This window comes from Protopterus annectens, chromosome 17.part0, assembly GCF_019279795.1.
Source record: "Protopterus annectens isolate FY-2018-M chromosome 17.part0, PAN1.0, whole genome shotgun sequence".
NCBI lineage: Eukaryota > Metazoa > Chordata > Ceratodontiformes > Protopteridae > Protopterus > Protopterus annectens.
In genome coordinates, this window is record NC_056751.1 from 382,367,607 (window position 1) to 382,385,514 (window position 17,908).

At 40.8% G+C, this 17,908-nt stretch overlaps 1 protein-coding gene across 1 annotated transcript in view; it reads left to right on the forward strand.

Annotated features, from left to right (window-relative positions):
- Positions 1-17,908, forward strand: part of LOC122791313 (solute carrier family 22 member 18-like) — a 357,377-nt gene that overhangs the window by 35,627 nt on the left and 303,842 nt on the right. The window contains exon 2 of the mRNA XM_044059016.1: positions 2,033-2,232. Within this exon, the coding sequence (XP_043914951.1) occupies positions 2,062-2,232 (171 nt within the window). The 5' untranslated portion in view covers positions 2,033-2,061. The remainder of the gene's footprint in view (positions 1-2,032; positions 2,233-17,908) is intronic.

The window sequence follows — 17,908 nt, forward strand, 5'->3', positions numbered from 1 at the left end:
TGTGTCGTCATGTCTTCCTATGTACACATGGTCAGATTTGTACTGTTCCCACATTATTTCCTTTCTTCTTTGTGTAAATCCTGAACCCAAGAAAACTATTTCCAGTCTACAGCTTGTGTAGCATTGTTTTTGTTGTGTTTTATCTTTGCACATTCAGTGAACAGGTAACTCATTTTCTTACCAGTTATTTTGGCATCTTGACCTACTTACTACTAACCACATCTTCTTTCATTATAATCTTTATTTCCTTCTGTTCTGCAATTCTCTCTCTGCCTTATTTTCACTCGGCTTCCTCATCAGTGATAGTTCTTCCCTCCACAGTTTAGTTTAACAGAATATCTGTTTTAATGCATAGCCTTCTGTCCAGCATTTATCACCTCCTTCCACACTGATGTATGGTTGGCCCCCAGCCTGAAGCCTTAGATCCTTCCACATACTTCTCCAGTATGTGACTATTCCACGTTCCTGATCATTGTACCAACCCATTAAATGTTCAGTAAACTTCCTATTTCTTACTTTCCGTCTTCCTTACATAATGCACACGCAGTGCCTATGAGAAGGCTGTTCAGCCTCCTGACTTCATAAGCACTTCACTCTTCTCAGTTTGCTGTTTTACCACTTGACTGTCAATCTTCTGTTAGTCCTCACAAGCAGATTCACATAGAATCTGTCCTTCCAGTGTCTAGCTTTTACATTGCTTGATTCACTGAGTATAGTGTCCTGCCTGGTAAAAACTCCTACCAAAGTAAAGTTGCGCCTGTCTCCTGCTGCATCCCCATAAGAGTTCTTGTTACACACTTACCTCAAAGAGTAACAGCTGCTCAATCACAAATGATTTAGCACCTTGAAATATTCCTTTAGAAGTGTGCTTTAACAATATATTTAGAGAATGTGTGACCTATACATTGCTACTCTGATTATAGAAAGAATGTTCTCCAGCAGGGTGTTAATTTACAGGTAATGCCTGATGAAAAACAAGTCTACTGCTTCATGGCATCATATTAAGCTGCCATGAAACTGGAATAGTTAAGAAGCAAACAGACTGCATTTTTATGGTTGCTAAACAGTGCTTTGCTGTTTAGTGATCATAAAAAAGGAAGTGACATAGAAAATAAAACTGAGCGAGTGTGTTTCTGTGAGTGCATGCATGTGAATGAATTTGCGTGTGTGAGAGAAACCGAGACAGCACTTGCTGCAACAGGCAGTCTAATTAGCAGGGAACTTTTAAAAATAAATTGTTGACACTTGGTCATTAAGCAGCAAAATCTGAGATGGGGGTGGGGGCTCTGCTGGTCCTACAGAGGCCTATTTATGTAAGACTCTTATGTCTTCCTGGTAGTCTTCCCCTTCCCACCACCATTTCTAAATTAACATTATTTTTTCCTTTAATTATTCTTTTTTTCCCTGCTGTTTGCTCATGTTATATTCTTTTATATTGCCATATAAAGGTCATCTGTCCTAATTAAGTACAGTGTGTTGTATGTGTGTGTGTGCGTGTCCGCCTGCCTGTCTATGCTTCTGAACGTGTGTGTGTGGACATCGAATACATGCATAACTTGTATGATGTAAAATACTTCCTTCATTGACAGTTATATATACTATAGTAAGTCTGAAACATTAGGCAATGGAACTACTTTTACATCAAAATATAAAAAATCTATATAGATAGTAATAAAAAAAATACAAAGCAAATTAAAAGGTGCCCCATTCTCTGCGTACAAAAATGTCAAACTGGGTTTATGTTATTGTGGAAATAATGCCTTTCCATGGGTGTAGAGGCCCTCTACCTCTGGCATCATGCCTCAGAACAGCCCTGGGTTTGCATTATTTCCACAATAACACACACTCTGTTGGACATTATTGCTTGCTTAATGCATTTATTTTGACTTTTTACACAATTCCATAACAAAAGACAATCAATGTGATATCTCTGTTACTTTTGCAGTGAAATGTGTTGTTTACTTTAAGACTTGTTTACTGTAGCGTTTGCTTTCTTGGTTAAATAGTTACCTGTCTTTCTTCTTTTCTTTAGCACATTACAGTACCTGTAATCAACTCACCATGAGTTCAGAGACCCTTGCAGTGAAAGGTGAAGGCCACTGGAACAAACTGAGTGTGACCTCAGAGAGCCATGCCAAAGAAAAGAGCGAAAAGTCATTTGTAATTCGTATGACATACCTGTTTTTAGTACTGGATGTGACCTGTTTGTTTATGCAGCTTGGAATTATACCAGTAAGTTACATTATGAAACAGATAGTGGCTTGAAAAAATGCAGATATGTTTTTGCTGAGAACAAGCTATCTTAAAATTATTTTAACATTCTGGACAACTGTTTGAGGCTGCAAGTTGGAATTTAGGCCAGTTCATAGCACTTTATTTGCCATGTATTACAAACTCTGTTCTTTGGTTGATTTTGCAATGCTAGATATACAGAAAGTATTATGCAAAGAATTTGGAGGATGGAGAAGGAGACCTGGTTCTCTGACCTAGAACTTACTTCCTGGTCTGTTGACTGGACATCTGTGTGCCACTCACATTTCTAAAATATTACTACAAGCATGAAGTTCCTAGCCTTAAGGTCCATCATGAGTGATAGCAGTTATTCTGTACTGTTAGATATTTATTACCATATTCAGAAGAAATATTTACTTAGAGTTAGCTTCTCCTTCGTACTTCCATATTTGTTTTGTACTGTGTTGCACACACTGGTCACATAAGTCATTTATTGCAAACACCTTTCTTTTACTTGCTGCCTTTCAAGCAGTATTTGTTGGTCATCTAAACCTGCACCATTTTAGTTACTTAACTTTTTGGCTATCATGTTCTTCTGTTTTGCCATGTTGGTGCAGTAAGCATTGCGCTACCCCCCCCTTCCCCGGCCTTCTCCCCTCCGCCATCTGTAGCAGTCTGTTTGAATCTGAAGCAGTTTCTGCCTCCTGTCCAGATTGGAGTTGGTGCTCTTCTTCTGGTACTTGTGCCATTTCATGCCCCCCTCTGTGTTGATTCCCCTCATTGCCCTTCATTGTTTCATGTTCTCCCATAGTGTTCCCTACTACTTTTGCTCCTCTAGGGCCACATATGTAGTTCCACTAGTGTCTCTTTGAACTTCTTCTCCTTCAAGATCATAGTAAGTCTTGTGTTCTTTTTTGCAACTTCTTGCCTGTGTTTTTACTTCCCTTTCCTAAAAGGTAGCAAGAAAGATGAAGTATATTCTGACACTGGAACTATCAATTTGTGGAGTGATAAGATTACCTCTCTTGCTGCTGGAGCAATTATTGTCTGAATGCTTTCTAGAATCGTTGGTGATTTCACAACAGCCTTTTCATCCTGTGCTACACTTTTCACTTCTGCCAAGACGTGGACTCTAGGATACGACTGTTGCTCAGTAGGACCTATTTTTTTTCCACACCTTTATAACTTTAAATAATACACAGTGATACAAGTACACATACAGTTGTAAAAGAGAAAACAAATCGTTGCAAATATTTTTCATACATTATTTATATATGGTTTCTGTTTTATATATTACATAGGATGCTCAGCAGGCACAGATGAGGTCACAGCAGATATGATAAAGATGCTGGGTGAGATAGGGAGCAATGGCTCCTGAGGGTACTAATAGCAGTGTGGAGAAAAAGGCATATCCCAGATGACTGGAGAATAAGCATACTCGTGCCAGTGTACAAGAACAAAGGGGACATCCACAACTGTGGGCAGTACAGAGGCATCAAACTCCTATCACATTGCATGAAAGTTCTGGAGAGGGTGGAGAGGGTCACTGATAACGGATACATAGAGTAGTAGAATGTAAAATGGGAGATGAGCAGTTTGGATTCTGATCAGGATGCAGCACAATTGACCCGATGTTTGCATTGAGGCAGATACTTGCGAAGAAGCTAGAGATGAGGATAGAGTCCAACTGTGCATTCCTAGACTTGGTGAAAGCATATGACAAGGTCCCAAGAAAGCTGATCTGGGCAGTACTGCAGTGGTTTGAAGTCCCAGAAACATTGGTAGAATTAGTGCAGGCTATGTACAAGGACTCAATGACTCAAGTATGAACAGTGTTCGACCTCACAGAGGGGTTCCCAGTGGGAGTGGGTGTACATCAGGGTTCAGCTTTGAGACCACTGTTGTTCATACTGGTGATGGACTACATTACCAAACAGGTTGGAGGGGACGGATTAACAAAGCTGCTGTATGCAGATGATGTGGCAGTACAGGAAGACTCTGAGCTAGAACTTCAGCAAAGGATAGGAGAATGGAATGCAAATCTGAAGGCACATGGGAGGAAACTAAGAACAGATAAGATGGCAGTAATGGCAGCAAATTGGGGAAATCAGAAGAAGTTGAGAATAGGGAAAGAAGGGAAGATAGTGGAACAGGTAGAAAGCTTCATGTATCTGGGAGGGGTAGTTGACGGGAAGGGTAGTCTGAATGAAGAGGTCAAAGCTAGAATTAGAGGGGTTGCAGCCAACTGGCATAGAGTATCAGGTGTAGTCTATGACTGACAGAAGAATGCCAAAGAAGCTGAAATGTAAGGTGTACAAGACAGTGGTGTGACCAGTACTACTGTATGGTACTAAACCCGGGCAGTAAAGGCAGAACAGTTGAAGCTAGAGGTGATGGAAATGAAGTGCCTGAGAAAGGTGACAGGATGCACACTGTGGGACAGAACAAATGAGGGCATAAAAGCAGAAGCCAAAGTAGCTCCAGGTGCAGAAAAGATCAAAGAGAACAGATTACGGTGGTTTGGGCATGTGTAGAAAAGCAGAAGACAATCTGGTGAGGAAGATTTGGGGCAGATGGGATGAAGGTAAGAGAAAGCGAGGACATCCAGCAAAGAGGTGGATGGATTGTGTGAAAGAAGATTTGTAACAGTCAGGCATGAGTGTTGAAGAAGGCAGCAGTGTGGCACTAAATCGAGAGAGTTGGCGACAGTTAACACGATACCCTGACCCCATGTAGAAAAATGGGAAAAAGGGGAGCTGATGATGATGATGATGCTCAAGCCCTGCCTTCCCTGAAATTTCACTCCTCCTGAACATTATTCTGCGTGTCAGATTTCATGTATTTTTGTTGTAGTTTGTTCTTTCCCTTTTATAAAGATTCAACCTCCAGTTCTTTTATCTCCTTTACAGTATTCAGAAACTGGTTTAGTTTTGATTTCCATTTTCTAGTGACTGCTTTCTTAGCAGCCAGTAGCATTAAACTTCGTAATGCCGTGCTTGGTATAGGTAATTCAGTTTCTGTATAACATCTCCTTGGTTACAATAATTAGCTTCCGTAACATTTCTGACAAAGTACAGTGCAAGTGACAGGATTATCAAACATAATAGGGACATCAAAAGTAAAAAATTGAGTAGTGCAATTTATATGCACGGCACTTTGTGTGAATTTTAGAAGATTTGATTTCTTGTTATTGATAAGAGTGGTCACAAATGAGAGAGGTGACGATCCTAAATTAGAGGTTGAAGTAAGGGAAATAGAATGGTGATTAAGACTGAATGCTAAATGTGAACCCCGTATTGATGACAGTATTTCTATTGTTAGGATTTTGAAACAAAGTGCTAAATATATATGACATGGGTTTTGTATTTTATTAAATCTCACCTTTTTATTTTGATTTTTTAAAATCAAAGGGTTATAAATTTGACTTGCGCACATCTAAGTTATACTCAAGTAGTGTGTATGTTTTTATCTAGTATGTATGGATTTTTAAACAACTTTTAGAACTCTTTGTGATGTTATATTTATTTGTTTTATTTATTTTACATTTGTTAACTGGGTTAGTCTCGCTGAGCTTTTGGCTCATTTTCAGCAGAGACCCGGGGAGAAAAGCTCCTCTGGACTAGAAATCAGTTTATTAAATTTTAGTAACATAGTAGTAACAATCAGCTATAGGATCTTACAAGCAGAGACCTGGAGAGAAGAAAAGCTCCTCGGGCAACTCAATTATACAGAGTATTAACAATTGGCAGACAAGTATGTGAGTTGTTACAAACAAGGTTTTAAACAATTAGCAGAAGAAAATGTGACCAGTTACAATATTATTTTAGCTGCTTAGAGCAAAATGAGTTCATAGTTAGGCAGATGCTTATTTAAGGTGGGTAGGATCTAGTTGTATAGGAGTTTGGAAACTAGAAAGGAAAGTAGGAATGGCTAGTAGGAGATATAGGGGAAGTAGAGTATAGGAGACAGACTAGACAGGTAGGTTGTTTTCAGACTGTAAGAATTAAGAGTGGTTGGAGATAGAGGAAGGGAAGAGGTAGAAGAGGCAGGTGAATAGTGTTAGAAATACATTGAGTGAGGTGGTGAAATAGGAGAAAGGATGGTGGTTTCAGGGTGGTTGGCTACAGTGGCAAGACCATTTTGTTTTTAGGTATTTTCATGTGGCTAATTTGAAACTTTTGCTATGCTGGAGGGATTTTATTTCCAAGGGGAGTTGGTTCCAGGATATAGTTAGGTTATAGTTATAGAGAAGGCAGCCTATTTTGGTTTTGGGTTTGTAGATGTCTTAATAATTCTTGATTTGAGCTGAGTAGCATCCAAGCAGGGGAATATTTGGATATGATAGTGGAGAGGCTGGGGCAGAAGGAGGGTAGATAGAGGATAGAGTGGATGATTTGTAGTTGGTATAGTTGGAGCAGCTGAGGAAATTCTAGCCAGTCTAGTTGCTGTATTGCTAAGCAGTGGTGTGACTTATAGGTTTGGTTAGCTGCAAATCTGTCAATCTTATTATAGGTAGTTTCAAGCTTGGAAATAAGTGTAGAATTTAGGTTTGTGAATATGTGGCAGCTGTACAGGAGTGTTGGGAGTAATAAAGCCTGGGAGAGAGTTATTCGGGCAGTGTTAGTTAAGTATTTCTTACTATGGAAAAGGTGTCCAAGTTTCTGATGAGTTTTTTTTTACCGAGTTAGTAATATGGAGATCAAACTTAAGCTGATCATCTGTTGTAACAGCTAGCAATTTAGTACTAGATTCAGCTGAGATGATAGTGTTGTTGCAGGATAAGATGGTAAATGTACTTTTGAGTGTGGTGACGTTTTTAGGGAGGAAGAGTAAGAGCTTAGTTTTTTTGGATTAAGTATTACTTTGTTATCACTAAGCCTAGTCTCAATGGTGTGGAAGGATGCCTGGTTAGTTGAGTGTGGAAGGATGCCTGGGTAGTTGAGTGGAGGTCAGTTGAGTTGTCAGCAATGGTTATAACAGTTGTCATCAGCATATTGCACAAGAGATGACTGAGGACAAGAGGAGTAGAGCAAGTTGGTGAAAATATTAAAGAGTAGTGGTCCAAGTATGGACCCTTGGGGGACTCCCATTTGTACAGTGAGAGGGGAGGATAGTGCAGAGAGCCATTTAACTGATTGCTGGTGGGTTGAGAGATAGCTGGAGAACCAGGAGATAGTAGGGGGAGAGAAATGTAAGTTAGTGAGTTTATCTAGGAGGAGTGGGTGAGAGACCATGTCAAAGGCTTTAGAAAGGTCAAGGAATAGGCATGAGACAAGTTTATTGTTATCACGAGCTAGGGAGACTATGTTGATGAATGATATGAGTGCAGTAGTTGTACTATACTTGGGACGGAAACCATGCTGTGTGGGTGTGAGAAGGTTTTCCTGGTGAAGGTAATGTATTATCTGCTTGTGAATGCATTTTTCTAGGATTTTTGAGAGTGGAGAGTGTATGGCAATTGGTCTTAAGTTGGATATGTCTGAGGAGTTGCCCCCTTTGTGAATGGGTAGAGTAAAGAAATTCTTTAACACAGTGGGGACATAGGATTCAGAAATGGATCGGTTGATTAAAATGGATACAGGATAGGCAAGAGGTTCAAAGGCAATCTTCTGGAAGTAAGAGGGTAGCTTGTCAACAGATGTGAAGCCAAGTTTTAAGTTTAGAGAGTAATGACTTTACATAGTTAGTTGATACTGTTTTAAGAGAGGAGTTAGGAGGGTTTGGAAGAGGAATAGAGTTTGTGGGGGTGTTAGTGTTGTTTCTGGAGTGGGGGAATTTATTATGGAGGTTATTGAGTTTATAAAATGATTGTTAAATTTGTTGGCTATGTCTTCAGGTGTTGCACTGGGACATGGGTTGGGAGAGGAAGGGTTTCCTGGATGAAGAGTCTGTTTAATAGAGCTCCAGAATTTCTTTGGGTCTGATTTAAGAGTAGAGGGAGGATTGGCATAGAAGTTTATTTTGTCATAATGGATGATTTTTTTAATTTTATTTCTGAGTTCTTTATATTTCTGAAGATGAGAAGGGGTCCTAGTTTTAGTCCACATTTTCCAAATCCTATCCCGGTCTTTCATGAGGGTTCTGGTAGATTTAGTGAGCCAGGGAGCAGTATTAGATTTGATTCTAATTGTGTGAAGAGGAGCAAGGGAGTTAAGAATGTTTAGGAATGTAGTGTTGAAGAAGTGGACAGCTTCATCTAAAGGAAGAGTGGTGAGGTAAGACCAGTTAATTTTGGAGAGTTGTGAATAAAGGAGTTAGGACAGAAATGAGAAAGTGAGTGGGTGGTAATAAATTTGTTAGGTTTGGTAAGGTGGGGAGTATGTCTGGTAACTGTTATAGGGCAGTGGTTGCTGAGGGCATTTAGAAGGGTTTGGGAGTTATGATAGTTTTGAAGGTGGGAGACCAATATCCAGTCAAGAAGAGAGCTAGGTAGGTGAGATATATTAATGTAGGTTGGGGTTGTGATTAGTTGCTCAAACCCATGTAGGTTTATACAGGAAGTAGAGTTGGGAGCTTGTATTGTAAGCCAGTCAATATTAACATCTCCCAGTATAATTATTTAATTGTGGATGGTATGTGAGAGGTAAGATAGGATGTTCTCAAGTATGTTAATATTATCACCAGGGGGAATATAGATTGCGACAGTTATGGTGTTGAAACTGTTAAGCTTGAAATTGGTCAGTAGGAGTTCAGCTGGTGAGAAGGAGGGTAAGTCTAGTGTTGGACTGATATGGGAAAGACAATTGGAGTAGAGTAAGGAGACTCCTCCTCCTTTTCTTTTAGGTCGATCTAATCTAAGGATATTATAGCCAGGAGGGATGATTTCACTGTCCAGATGGTGTGGTTTTAACCATGTTTCAGTTATGGTAACTATGTCAGGAGTATAGTTAGTTATCCAAGCATGGAGTTCTTTTACTTTATTTACAAGGCTCCTAACATTGATAGAGCAGAATTGTACTTATTTATGTGGGTTGGAAGGTTTAGATACAGGGGGGGTTATTGTTCAGGGTAGTGTCTGTAGGGCCTGGTTTAGGATGAATGTCACCAGATAGAAGTAGAGGTTTGTAATGGGGGTTTAATTTGAGTAAGTAGACTTTGTTTTTTTGTTTTAAAAGGGAGGGGGGAGATATTTTTATTTTAGGAATGGGAGTGGTGGGGGGAAGGATGGAGGAACAAATTGGTAGATAGGGTTGTGGTGTAGTACTTCTGTTAAGAGTGGTGTTTGAGGGATGGAAATAGGGAGTAGGTAATTGTGAGTGATAGGCGGCGAGGTGATAGAGTATAAGGAGTAGGGAAGGTAAGAGTATAGTTTGAGTTGTAAGAGACATGTCACTTTATGGGATGTAGAACTGAGGATGAGAGGAAGGGATGGCAGTAAGGTAGATAGGAGGTGAGGTGACATAGTATAAGGAGTAGAGAAGGTAAGAGTATAGTTTGAGTTGTAAGAGATATGTCATTTTATGGGCTGTAAAACAGAGGATGAGAGGAAGGGGTGGGAGTAAGGAATAGTAGTCTTTGATGGTGGATAGTAGGTAAGTGTGGGGAGGAGCAAAGAAGGGAGGTAGTATGAGAACAGGAAGTAGAGGGGTGGGGGATTTGGGAGGAAGTGAGGGGTGTGGTTGTATGGATAGGTATAAAGGTAATGATATGGGGGGGTGGGAGGAAAGCAAAGTGAGCGGAGTGGAGCTACACCTTCCAGATAGAACTTAGCTAAAAAAAAAACAACTGTCAGCTAGTCCAGGGACACTTACTAGAGATGATGCACCTAGAGGGCTTTCAGCTGCAATTAGAGCAAATATGGCATCCAGGGTTTTTTTTTAAAACCTTTGGTGTGTTGTACCTGAGCAATCACTTGGGGGGTGGGGGAAGGGAGGGAAACCTTCAATTGGAATTTAAAGTAGCAGGGGAGAATCCAAGGGACTCTGCTAAACCTAGCTAATTATCAAGGACAGCCAAGGAAATAAGGTAAACATACAGGCACCCTTGTTCAAGGACTGGAATGTTTCTCCAAGAACAGTTGTGTAGGAATACACCACAGGTGGAAGTTGTATGCTGCTTACTAGTCTGCAATGGCAGAATTTATTCTCTTTTATATTTGTATTCCCCTTTGCTCATTGTTTGCTGCACACAATGTAGCTAAAGATAAAAGCAGCTGGAGACTTTGCACCTCTGTTTGGTGTTTAGTGAAGAACAAGTATTGAGGAGGAGGGACTGAAGGCTATGACTGTTGAGAGGGTATAAATACCTTCACATATAACAAATTATCAACAGTGAAACAGATGGAAGGGGTGGGGGTCAGCTAAGAGGAAGAAGGTTTGCAGCTATTGCCCCTGGGGTATGCACTGTAGCTGACTGTAACAGATTTTAACAAGGCATAACAGTAGTTACAAAAGCTGGCATCTACACTACACAAGCAGCAACAACAAGGTTCCTGGAGTTAAACCAGGGGCTGCAGTCTATTTTTGGATGATTGCTGGTTAGAGTTTTCTTTGCTTTTAGCTGAAGTGAGAGGATTCCTTGCTCACACAAGTGAGGGGGGGGGGGCAAAGTGATCAGGTCCTCAGTGGCTCTAAAAGTTGCAAAGAAGAGAAAAGGAAAGAATGTAAGACTAAAAGCAATAAGATAAGGACATCAAAATAAGCACAACCATCATAAATATTGTACAGAAAGCAGAGCAAGTGAACATAGCCTATTAGAAGTCATCAAAAGAAATACATTCAGACTCTGCAACTAGTCTTATTCAGCCGAAGTCAGTATAACTAGTTAGAATATCCTATTACCAGACAATATTGCAACTATGTATCAGTTTCACCAGTTTACCATAAATATCATTCTGCACTTTAGAATGTATGTTTAACTTACAGAAACAGAATATACAGTAGCAGCAGTGTAACTAGTTGGAATATACTATTACCAGACAGTATTGCAACAATGTGGCAGTTTCACCAGTTTACCATACATATCATTCAGCACTTAAAAAAGAAAAAGTAGTTCTACCTCGACACTGTCATTTAGAGGAACTCTGAATCAGGTTTACTGACATTGGGAGCAAGCAAAAACAAAAACTTAAGCTTCTAATATCCAAATATATAAGTATAAAAAACATATTTTAATGGATTGTTGCTTTATTGGGTGGAGTTTTACCCTGTGCTTTCCTTAGTTAAGCTGTTTTCAACAGCCTTTGGTGTTTTTAAAGTGCATTAATTGTATTAATTACTTAAATTAATAATGTCAGGAAGTTACGTAAGGGGATTTTTCTGATATATAGAAGGTGTTCTTGTGTGTTTGACTCTGAAGATGCCCGTTTAGCTGTGGGCGAAAGCGCTAATTTGTATTATTATTTTTTGTTGTGATATTAAAATAAAATATTTTGTTCCATGAAACCGCGCTGTGGTTTATATTTTCTTGACTTTTTTTAGTAATGCCTTACTTGGTGTAGGTAATTCAGTTTCTGTAGAACATCTCAAATGAGTAATTTCCTTGGTTACAATAATTAACTTCCATAACATTTCTGACAAAGTGCCGTGCAACTGAATTATTGGGAAAAAAAAAGTCTACCATCTTGTTACATTTGCCAAAAACATGTCCCTAAGTACCTCTCTCTTTCCCATCATACCTCAACAATTGATTTCTGCCTGTGGAAAAATTCTTTGAAATTTACTTGGGGTATAAAAATACCTATGCAATCATTTGCATGCAAACATCCTAAACCTTCTACATTTTGTTGCATACTTGGGAGCGATACAAATATCCTTCCATTGTTCCTTTTCATATTGCCTTTCTGTTCTCAATTCCGAGTCTTTTTTAACCTATTCTGATTGATTCTTCTAGTTATCATGCATTATTTTATATGCCCCGTTAATTATCTCCTTTTTATCCACAGCTCCTCAATAGGGCCTAAGTTGTTAATATCCTTTGCAGTTACATGATTGAGGTTCTTTATCTCTTAACTGCAAAAACTTGCATTTTGAAGATTTAAACCGTAACTGTCTCTTATCAGCCCACAAAGCCAGATTTTAGTGCTGCTTTGTAACCTCCCCATATAACATTATTCCTCCCAGTTTTGTTCCTTCCATGTCTTTGTCAATTTTCTAAACAACCTGTCCTACTGAGGGTTGTAGTGGTAGCAAATTGAGAAAGGCAGGCCTAACTTCATATCCTCAATAACAGCCCTAGCTCATTCAGAAAGATTTCCTGATGTTCCATGGCAAACTGAGACATAATCTTTCCAGAATGTCCAGGGTCATCTCCAAGGCCTCCTTCCAGTGAGCAGCACTTAACATTCCTCCTCCGTTAGGCACCCAGGGGATTCTCTATTATGAATCTAAATTACCTCAGCTAAGTCCTACCAGGATCCTCCCAGAAACCTAAGCTTCTAACCATCTTACAGATACTGAGCCCAACAACCAGCTACTGACCATCTTACATAGAGTGAGCTCAACAACCCTGTAAAGAACTCATTACTGTTGTGTGTATTTGGAATCTCATCCCTTAGGTCACTGTCCAAAACCTGTGCTTGTAGCTGTAGACTATTTGTAAAATGAGAGCTTCTTGTACAAAGCAGCTCTTACTTCAGGACTACAGTCAAATACAATGCCTATAGTGCTGCTGCTACTGTAGCCATCTGCTGGTCACTTTTACTGTCACTTGTGAAAAATGCCCCCATGATACTCAAACTCATCCACTAAATGCAGCTACTCTGTCCTCACCTTAAAGGAAGCAGTTCAACCTTTTGCTGGGACACAGCCATGTCTCTTTATTTGAATGTGCTATTTTCATTTTACCTGCTTCACTCTCAGCAATGAACTGTTACACTAGACATCAAAAATCAGTCACTTTACATCAAGAAGAAGCTGTTGTCTGCAGATAGCTAAGATGCTGTCCTCGTGTTCCCAATTTTGTAATGCTTCAAACATTAATTGCACAATGATATCCCCTCCATGAAAATCATGATCAGTTGTGGCAAGTAAGAAGCACGCCTTAACTGAGTCGTATGCCCACAATGAACATGCTTGACATTTTACCAAAATGTGTACTTAACTCTTGCTTCTCAAATGCAGTGACCAAGTGTCACACAGCAGTGATGCTGAGATCCCAAACAGTTGTAGGACCTCTCATAGGACATTGCTTAGTACTGCCTGTATGTCTTTGTGGTTTTGGAGTGTCTTCTTTGAAATCTACAAGGCTGAGTGGTACTCGCACTACTACATGCCCCTCAGTTTCTGTATTTAAGGAGTGAAGGTTGTGTCTGCATACTTAATGTTAAGTCAGATATGTTTAGGGTGGTCTTAGGGGGGATCTGTCAAGGTTGTGGCTCATCTCCCATCCTGTTTGTGATTTTTATTGACAAGATATTAAGGGATAAACAGGATCTTCAGAAAATACATGTCACAAAGTATTTGGCAAGGCTGTGTAGCTTAATGCGAGTTTAACAAAAATGTGCATTTTCTAGTGAAATGTATAGGATCATAGGAGATTACTAGGCCAATGGCTCTGGGGCCCTTACAAGCCTAACCAAGAGTTTATCCCCGAAAACGAAACCCCAATCAGCACTTGTCAATGAGGGACAAAGGTGAACCCCTGGGACAAATTTGTGGTTACCCATCTACTCATCAAGGTTCCGCTTGAAGAGGGTCAGAGATGTACTTTGTTTAATGTGTATGGGGAGTCTGTTCCAGAGATGGGGCAGCCTCTGGGAGACAAACCTCTCTCTCTAGCAGGTTTTATTAATGTCACATATTAGATTTAAACCTTTTGATTGGGTACTACATGAGGAGTTAGATTTATGGATATGGAGCATCTCTAGTAGAGCAGGGTCTGAGATTGCCTTGTAGGTGAGACACAGATCACCTCTGAGCAATCTGTATGATACAGAGTAGAGTGCTAATGATTTGAGCCTGTCCACATAGGACAGGTGTTGGAGGCCATGGATTCTCTTTGTGAGGTATTTCTGTGGCCTTTCCAGTTGGTGCAGGTGTTTGGAGAGGTACATACCAAATGTGGAATTGTACTCAATTATTGGCCTAATGAGGGAGGAGTACAGAGACATAATAACCTCCTTTTTTCTAGATTCAGTCCCTTTACTTATGAGGTGAACCAAGTAAAAGGCTTTTATGACCACTGCTGCTACATGATGTCAAATATAAGATTGTTGTCAAGTTGTATACAGAGGTCTCTCACCACAGGTTGTGTGCTTAGGGGGTTGCTGTTAATGTGGTAATCTGTGGGGGTTGTGTTTTTGCCTAATGGTATGATAATAATTTTTTTTGCATTTAATGTAAGGCCATGACTTTGGCACCGGTCATTTGTTGCTGTGAGACCCTCTTGAAGTATGTTAACATGATTTGGGGAGTCAATGACAGCACCCGACTTGCAGTCGTCTGCAAGCTTGGTCAGCCACAGGCCTTTGTGGCCTTTTGTCTTTGCCTGGACTTGTGAGAAGTAGATGCCAAACAAGGGTCCCATGACAGGTCCCTGATGTACACCACTAGTGACAGGTCTACTGACAGAGGTGGTGGCACCTATTTTGACCTTATAGATCCTATCAGTGAGCCAGTTGGCCACCCATCTGATGAGACAGGGATTTACATCAAGTTGTGTTAGCTTTTCGATGATGCCTGAGTGGGGGATTGTGTCAAAGGCTTTGGCCAAGTCAAGGTAAGCTGTATGTACTGACTTTTCCTCATCCAGTGCTTTGGTGGAACCAGGTTCAACAGGCAAGATCTTCCCTTGACAAATCCGAACTGGGTGGGGTCAAGTGCTTGGAGATTGCCTGTGTCCTTGTTGATGAGGTCCATAATAATATGCTCCATGGCCTTACAGATAAGACTTGTCAAGCTAATAGGGCGATAGTTTCCAGGGTCAGTAGTGGCACCACCTTTGTGCAAAGGGATGAGAATGGCAGTTCTCCACTCTGCTGGAATGAAGCCTGTATACAGGCTATGGTTGAATAGGGTGCTCAATGGCAAGGCTAGTTCTTGCCTGAGATGTTGCAGAATACAGCCTTGGATACAATCAGGGTCTTTGCCTTGGATAGGACCTTTAACACTTGATCTATGGAGCGGGGCAAGTCGGGGATGTCGAATGGGCCTTTTGAGGGGGGGGCAGAAGGGCGAAGTTTGTACTGAACCTATCTACTAGCAGTTTGGCCAAGTCAACAGGATCAGTGTAAGTGGCACTGTTAAGAGGTAATTTGGAACAAACCTGGGCTTTGTCATGGAGGCTTCTGACATAACTGAAAAAGGATTTGTGGTTACTCTTTGTTTCAGAGGTTAGTTTCAATTCATAATTGGCTTTGGAGGTTTTCACTAGTGATCTAATTTGCTTGTTGAGGCTAAGGAGGGAGTTTTTCCAATTGGGAATTTGTGTCTTTTAAACCTTGGACGACACTCTCTTCCTTTTGTTGTAAAGGCTGTTGATAGATGATGTCCACCAAATAGGTTTGTGTTTCCTTGAGGAGCAGGTTTTAGTTCTGTTGGGTATGGCTGAGTCCATGCAGTTGTACAGGCGCTTGTATACTGCACTGGCATACTGTTCAGCATATTTGTCTGCATCCTCTGAGGGGGGCAGTGGGGTAAAGCTACTGATACCCTCCCTTAGAAGGTTGTAGACAGTTTTTGAGATGTTTGTTAGCCTGGTTACGACTAGGGTGAGGGTGGTTGGACGGGATAGGTACTTCTAATGAGACAGACCATTGGTCTGATTTTACCAGGGAAGAGCATACTTTGGGAGTGATGCAACAGTCGCCCATGTTGGTGAAAACCAGGTCTAGAATGCTATCTTCCCTTGTGAGGGATGAGACAAGCTGATCTAGTGCATTAGAACTGATGAAGCCAAGAAACATTGGGTGAGTGCATTAGAACAAGAATTATTCACCCGGTTTATGGTGGGGTAGTTGAAGTCAACAAGGATCAGGGTGTTAGGGAGTACCTTGATAGACTCAAGTAGGTCCAGGTAGGAGGAGTGGGTGTCCTGAGTTATGTAGTGGGGTCTATAGCTGGCAATAACTTGGATGGGTGTCTGGCAAATTGTCAATTGCATCTGGAGAAGTTCTAGTGCATCATGCTGGCAAACCAGTCTGGAGGTGTGCTTGTCTTTAATGAAAATAGAAACTCCACCACCCTCAGTCTTCTCGGCCTCATTTTGGGGTTGAAATGTGTAGAATGAGATATAGCCTGGTAAGGCAGGAGTGATCTCTGCAGCCTTGAACAAGTTTCTGTGACTGCATAGATGTCAGCATATTCCAGTGCTAGGAGAGCCTCCAGTGAGTACATTTTCAGATTAAGGCCCCTAGCATTAAGCAGCATGACCTTCAATTTGCTTTTTGACAGATCTTTTATGTTGGAAGATTTGTCTTTGGGACATTGTCTAAAAAAGGCACAATGGGAAGACAAGAGCCTTGGCCAGAATCCTGAATCCCATGGATGACAAGTGGAGGCCATCTCTGGCAAAGCATCGAGGCCTGTCAACCATGTCATCCCAAGTAGACAGATACTGTATCTCCTTGGAATGACATCAGAAACTAAGCAAATTGTTGAAGTCAAAGTATTTTTGTTGATATTGTGGTATCATTCTTGGTGAAGGTGGGATGCTTCTTATGGCTAGGGTCATACCCACCTGGGACACATACCCTGACAGCTCAATCATGTCTCTCTTCATATAGTCCAGGGAGTTGCATCTCAAATCATTCACACCGATATGAACAATGACAGAGTCATACTTGTACCTGTTGTGGAGAGACTTAAGTGCATGCATGATGTGACGTATTCTGGCACCTGACAGACAGCTGACCGTGATCTTCTCCTTGTCGAACCTGGTGAGGGGAACATCATTGTGTGTCACAATTGGAGTTGCCAATGACTAGTATGTTTGGTTTAATGTTGTGCTGTATGGGCTGTATGAGTTCATTGTTATGCCTTATGGGCTGTGCTTGTGAGACATTGGTGTGTTGTCTGCTCTCTGCGATGTGTTTGGTGTTGTGTGTGGAATATTTGTGAATGTGTTTTGGAGATCTCTGCTGTTTAGGTAAGTTTTTATTGAGGACCTCTGTATAGGTGGGTGTGTGCTGTGCTTGGCTATGTGATGTGGGTGGTGTGTTTGTGCTGGGAATCTCCTCTTTGTCAGGGGTACTGACTTAGGTGCAAGAGAACATGGATTCCAGGTTACTGACATAGATGCATTTCTCACAAGTAGAAGAATTATGTGCTAGGAGAAGAGGGTTGTCAGTGAAAATGAGGCAGTTGCTATGCTGTCTCAGCATGCTCATGTTGACCAGCTGGCAGAAGAAACTGATGGGAATTGTCCAGACATAATGTGCTGAAACTGTACTCACACCTTGGGTAGGCTGGTGTCAAAAGAAGGTAGACCCACCCCTGCTATGAAACCAGCTGAACAGAATCTAGACAGTGACCAGAAATATCAGGCAAATAAATAAAAGCACTACAGTTTTGTTAACAGTCAGTAAAACAGAAAACAAAATGCAAACACAGAGAAAAGCAATCTCAATCAAATCATTAAATCCAGCACAGTTTTGTTAACTAAAACAAAATACAGACACCGAGACCATAAGGGGGTTGATGGTGATATGGATGGGGTTTGCATTTTACCACTGCCAACCAGTGTAAGTGGGTTTGCATGATGGGGATTTGAATCCCTGTTCTATCAATCAGTATGAATG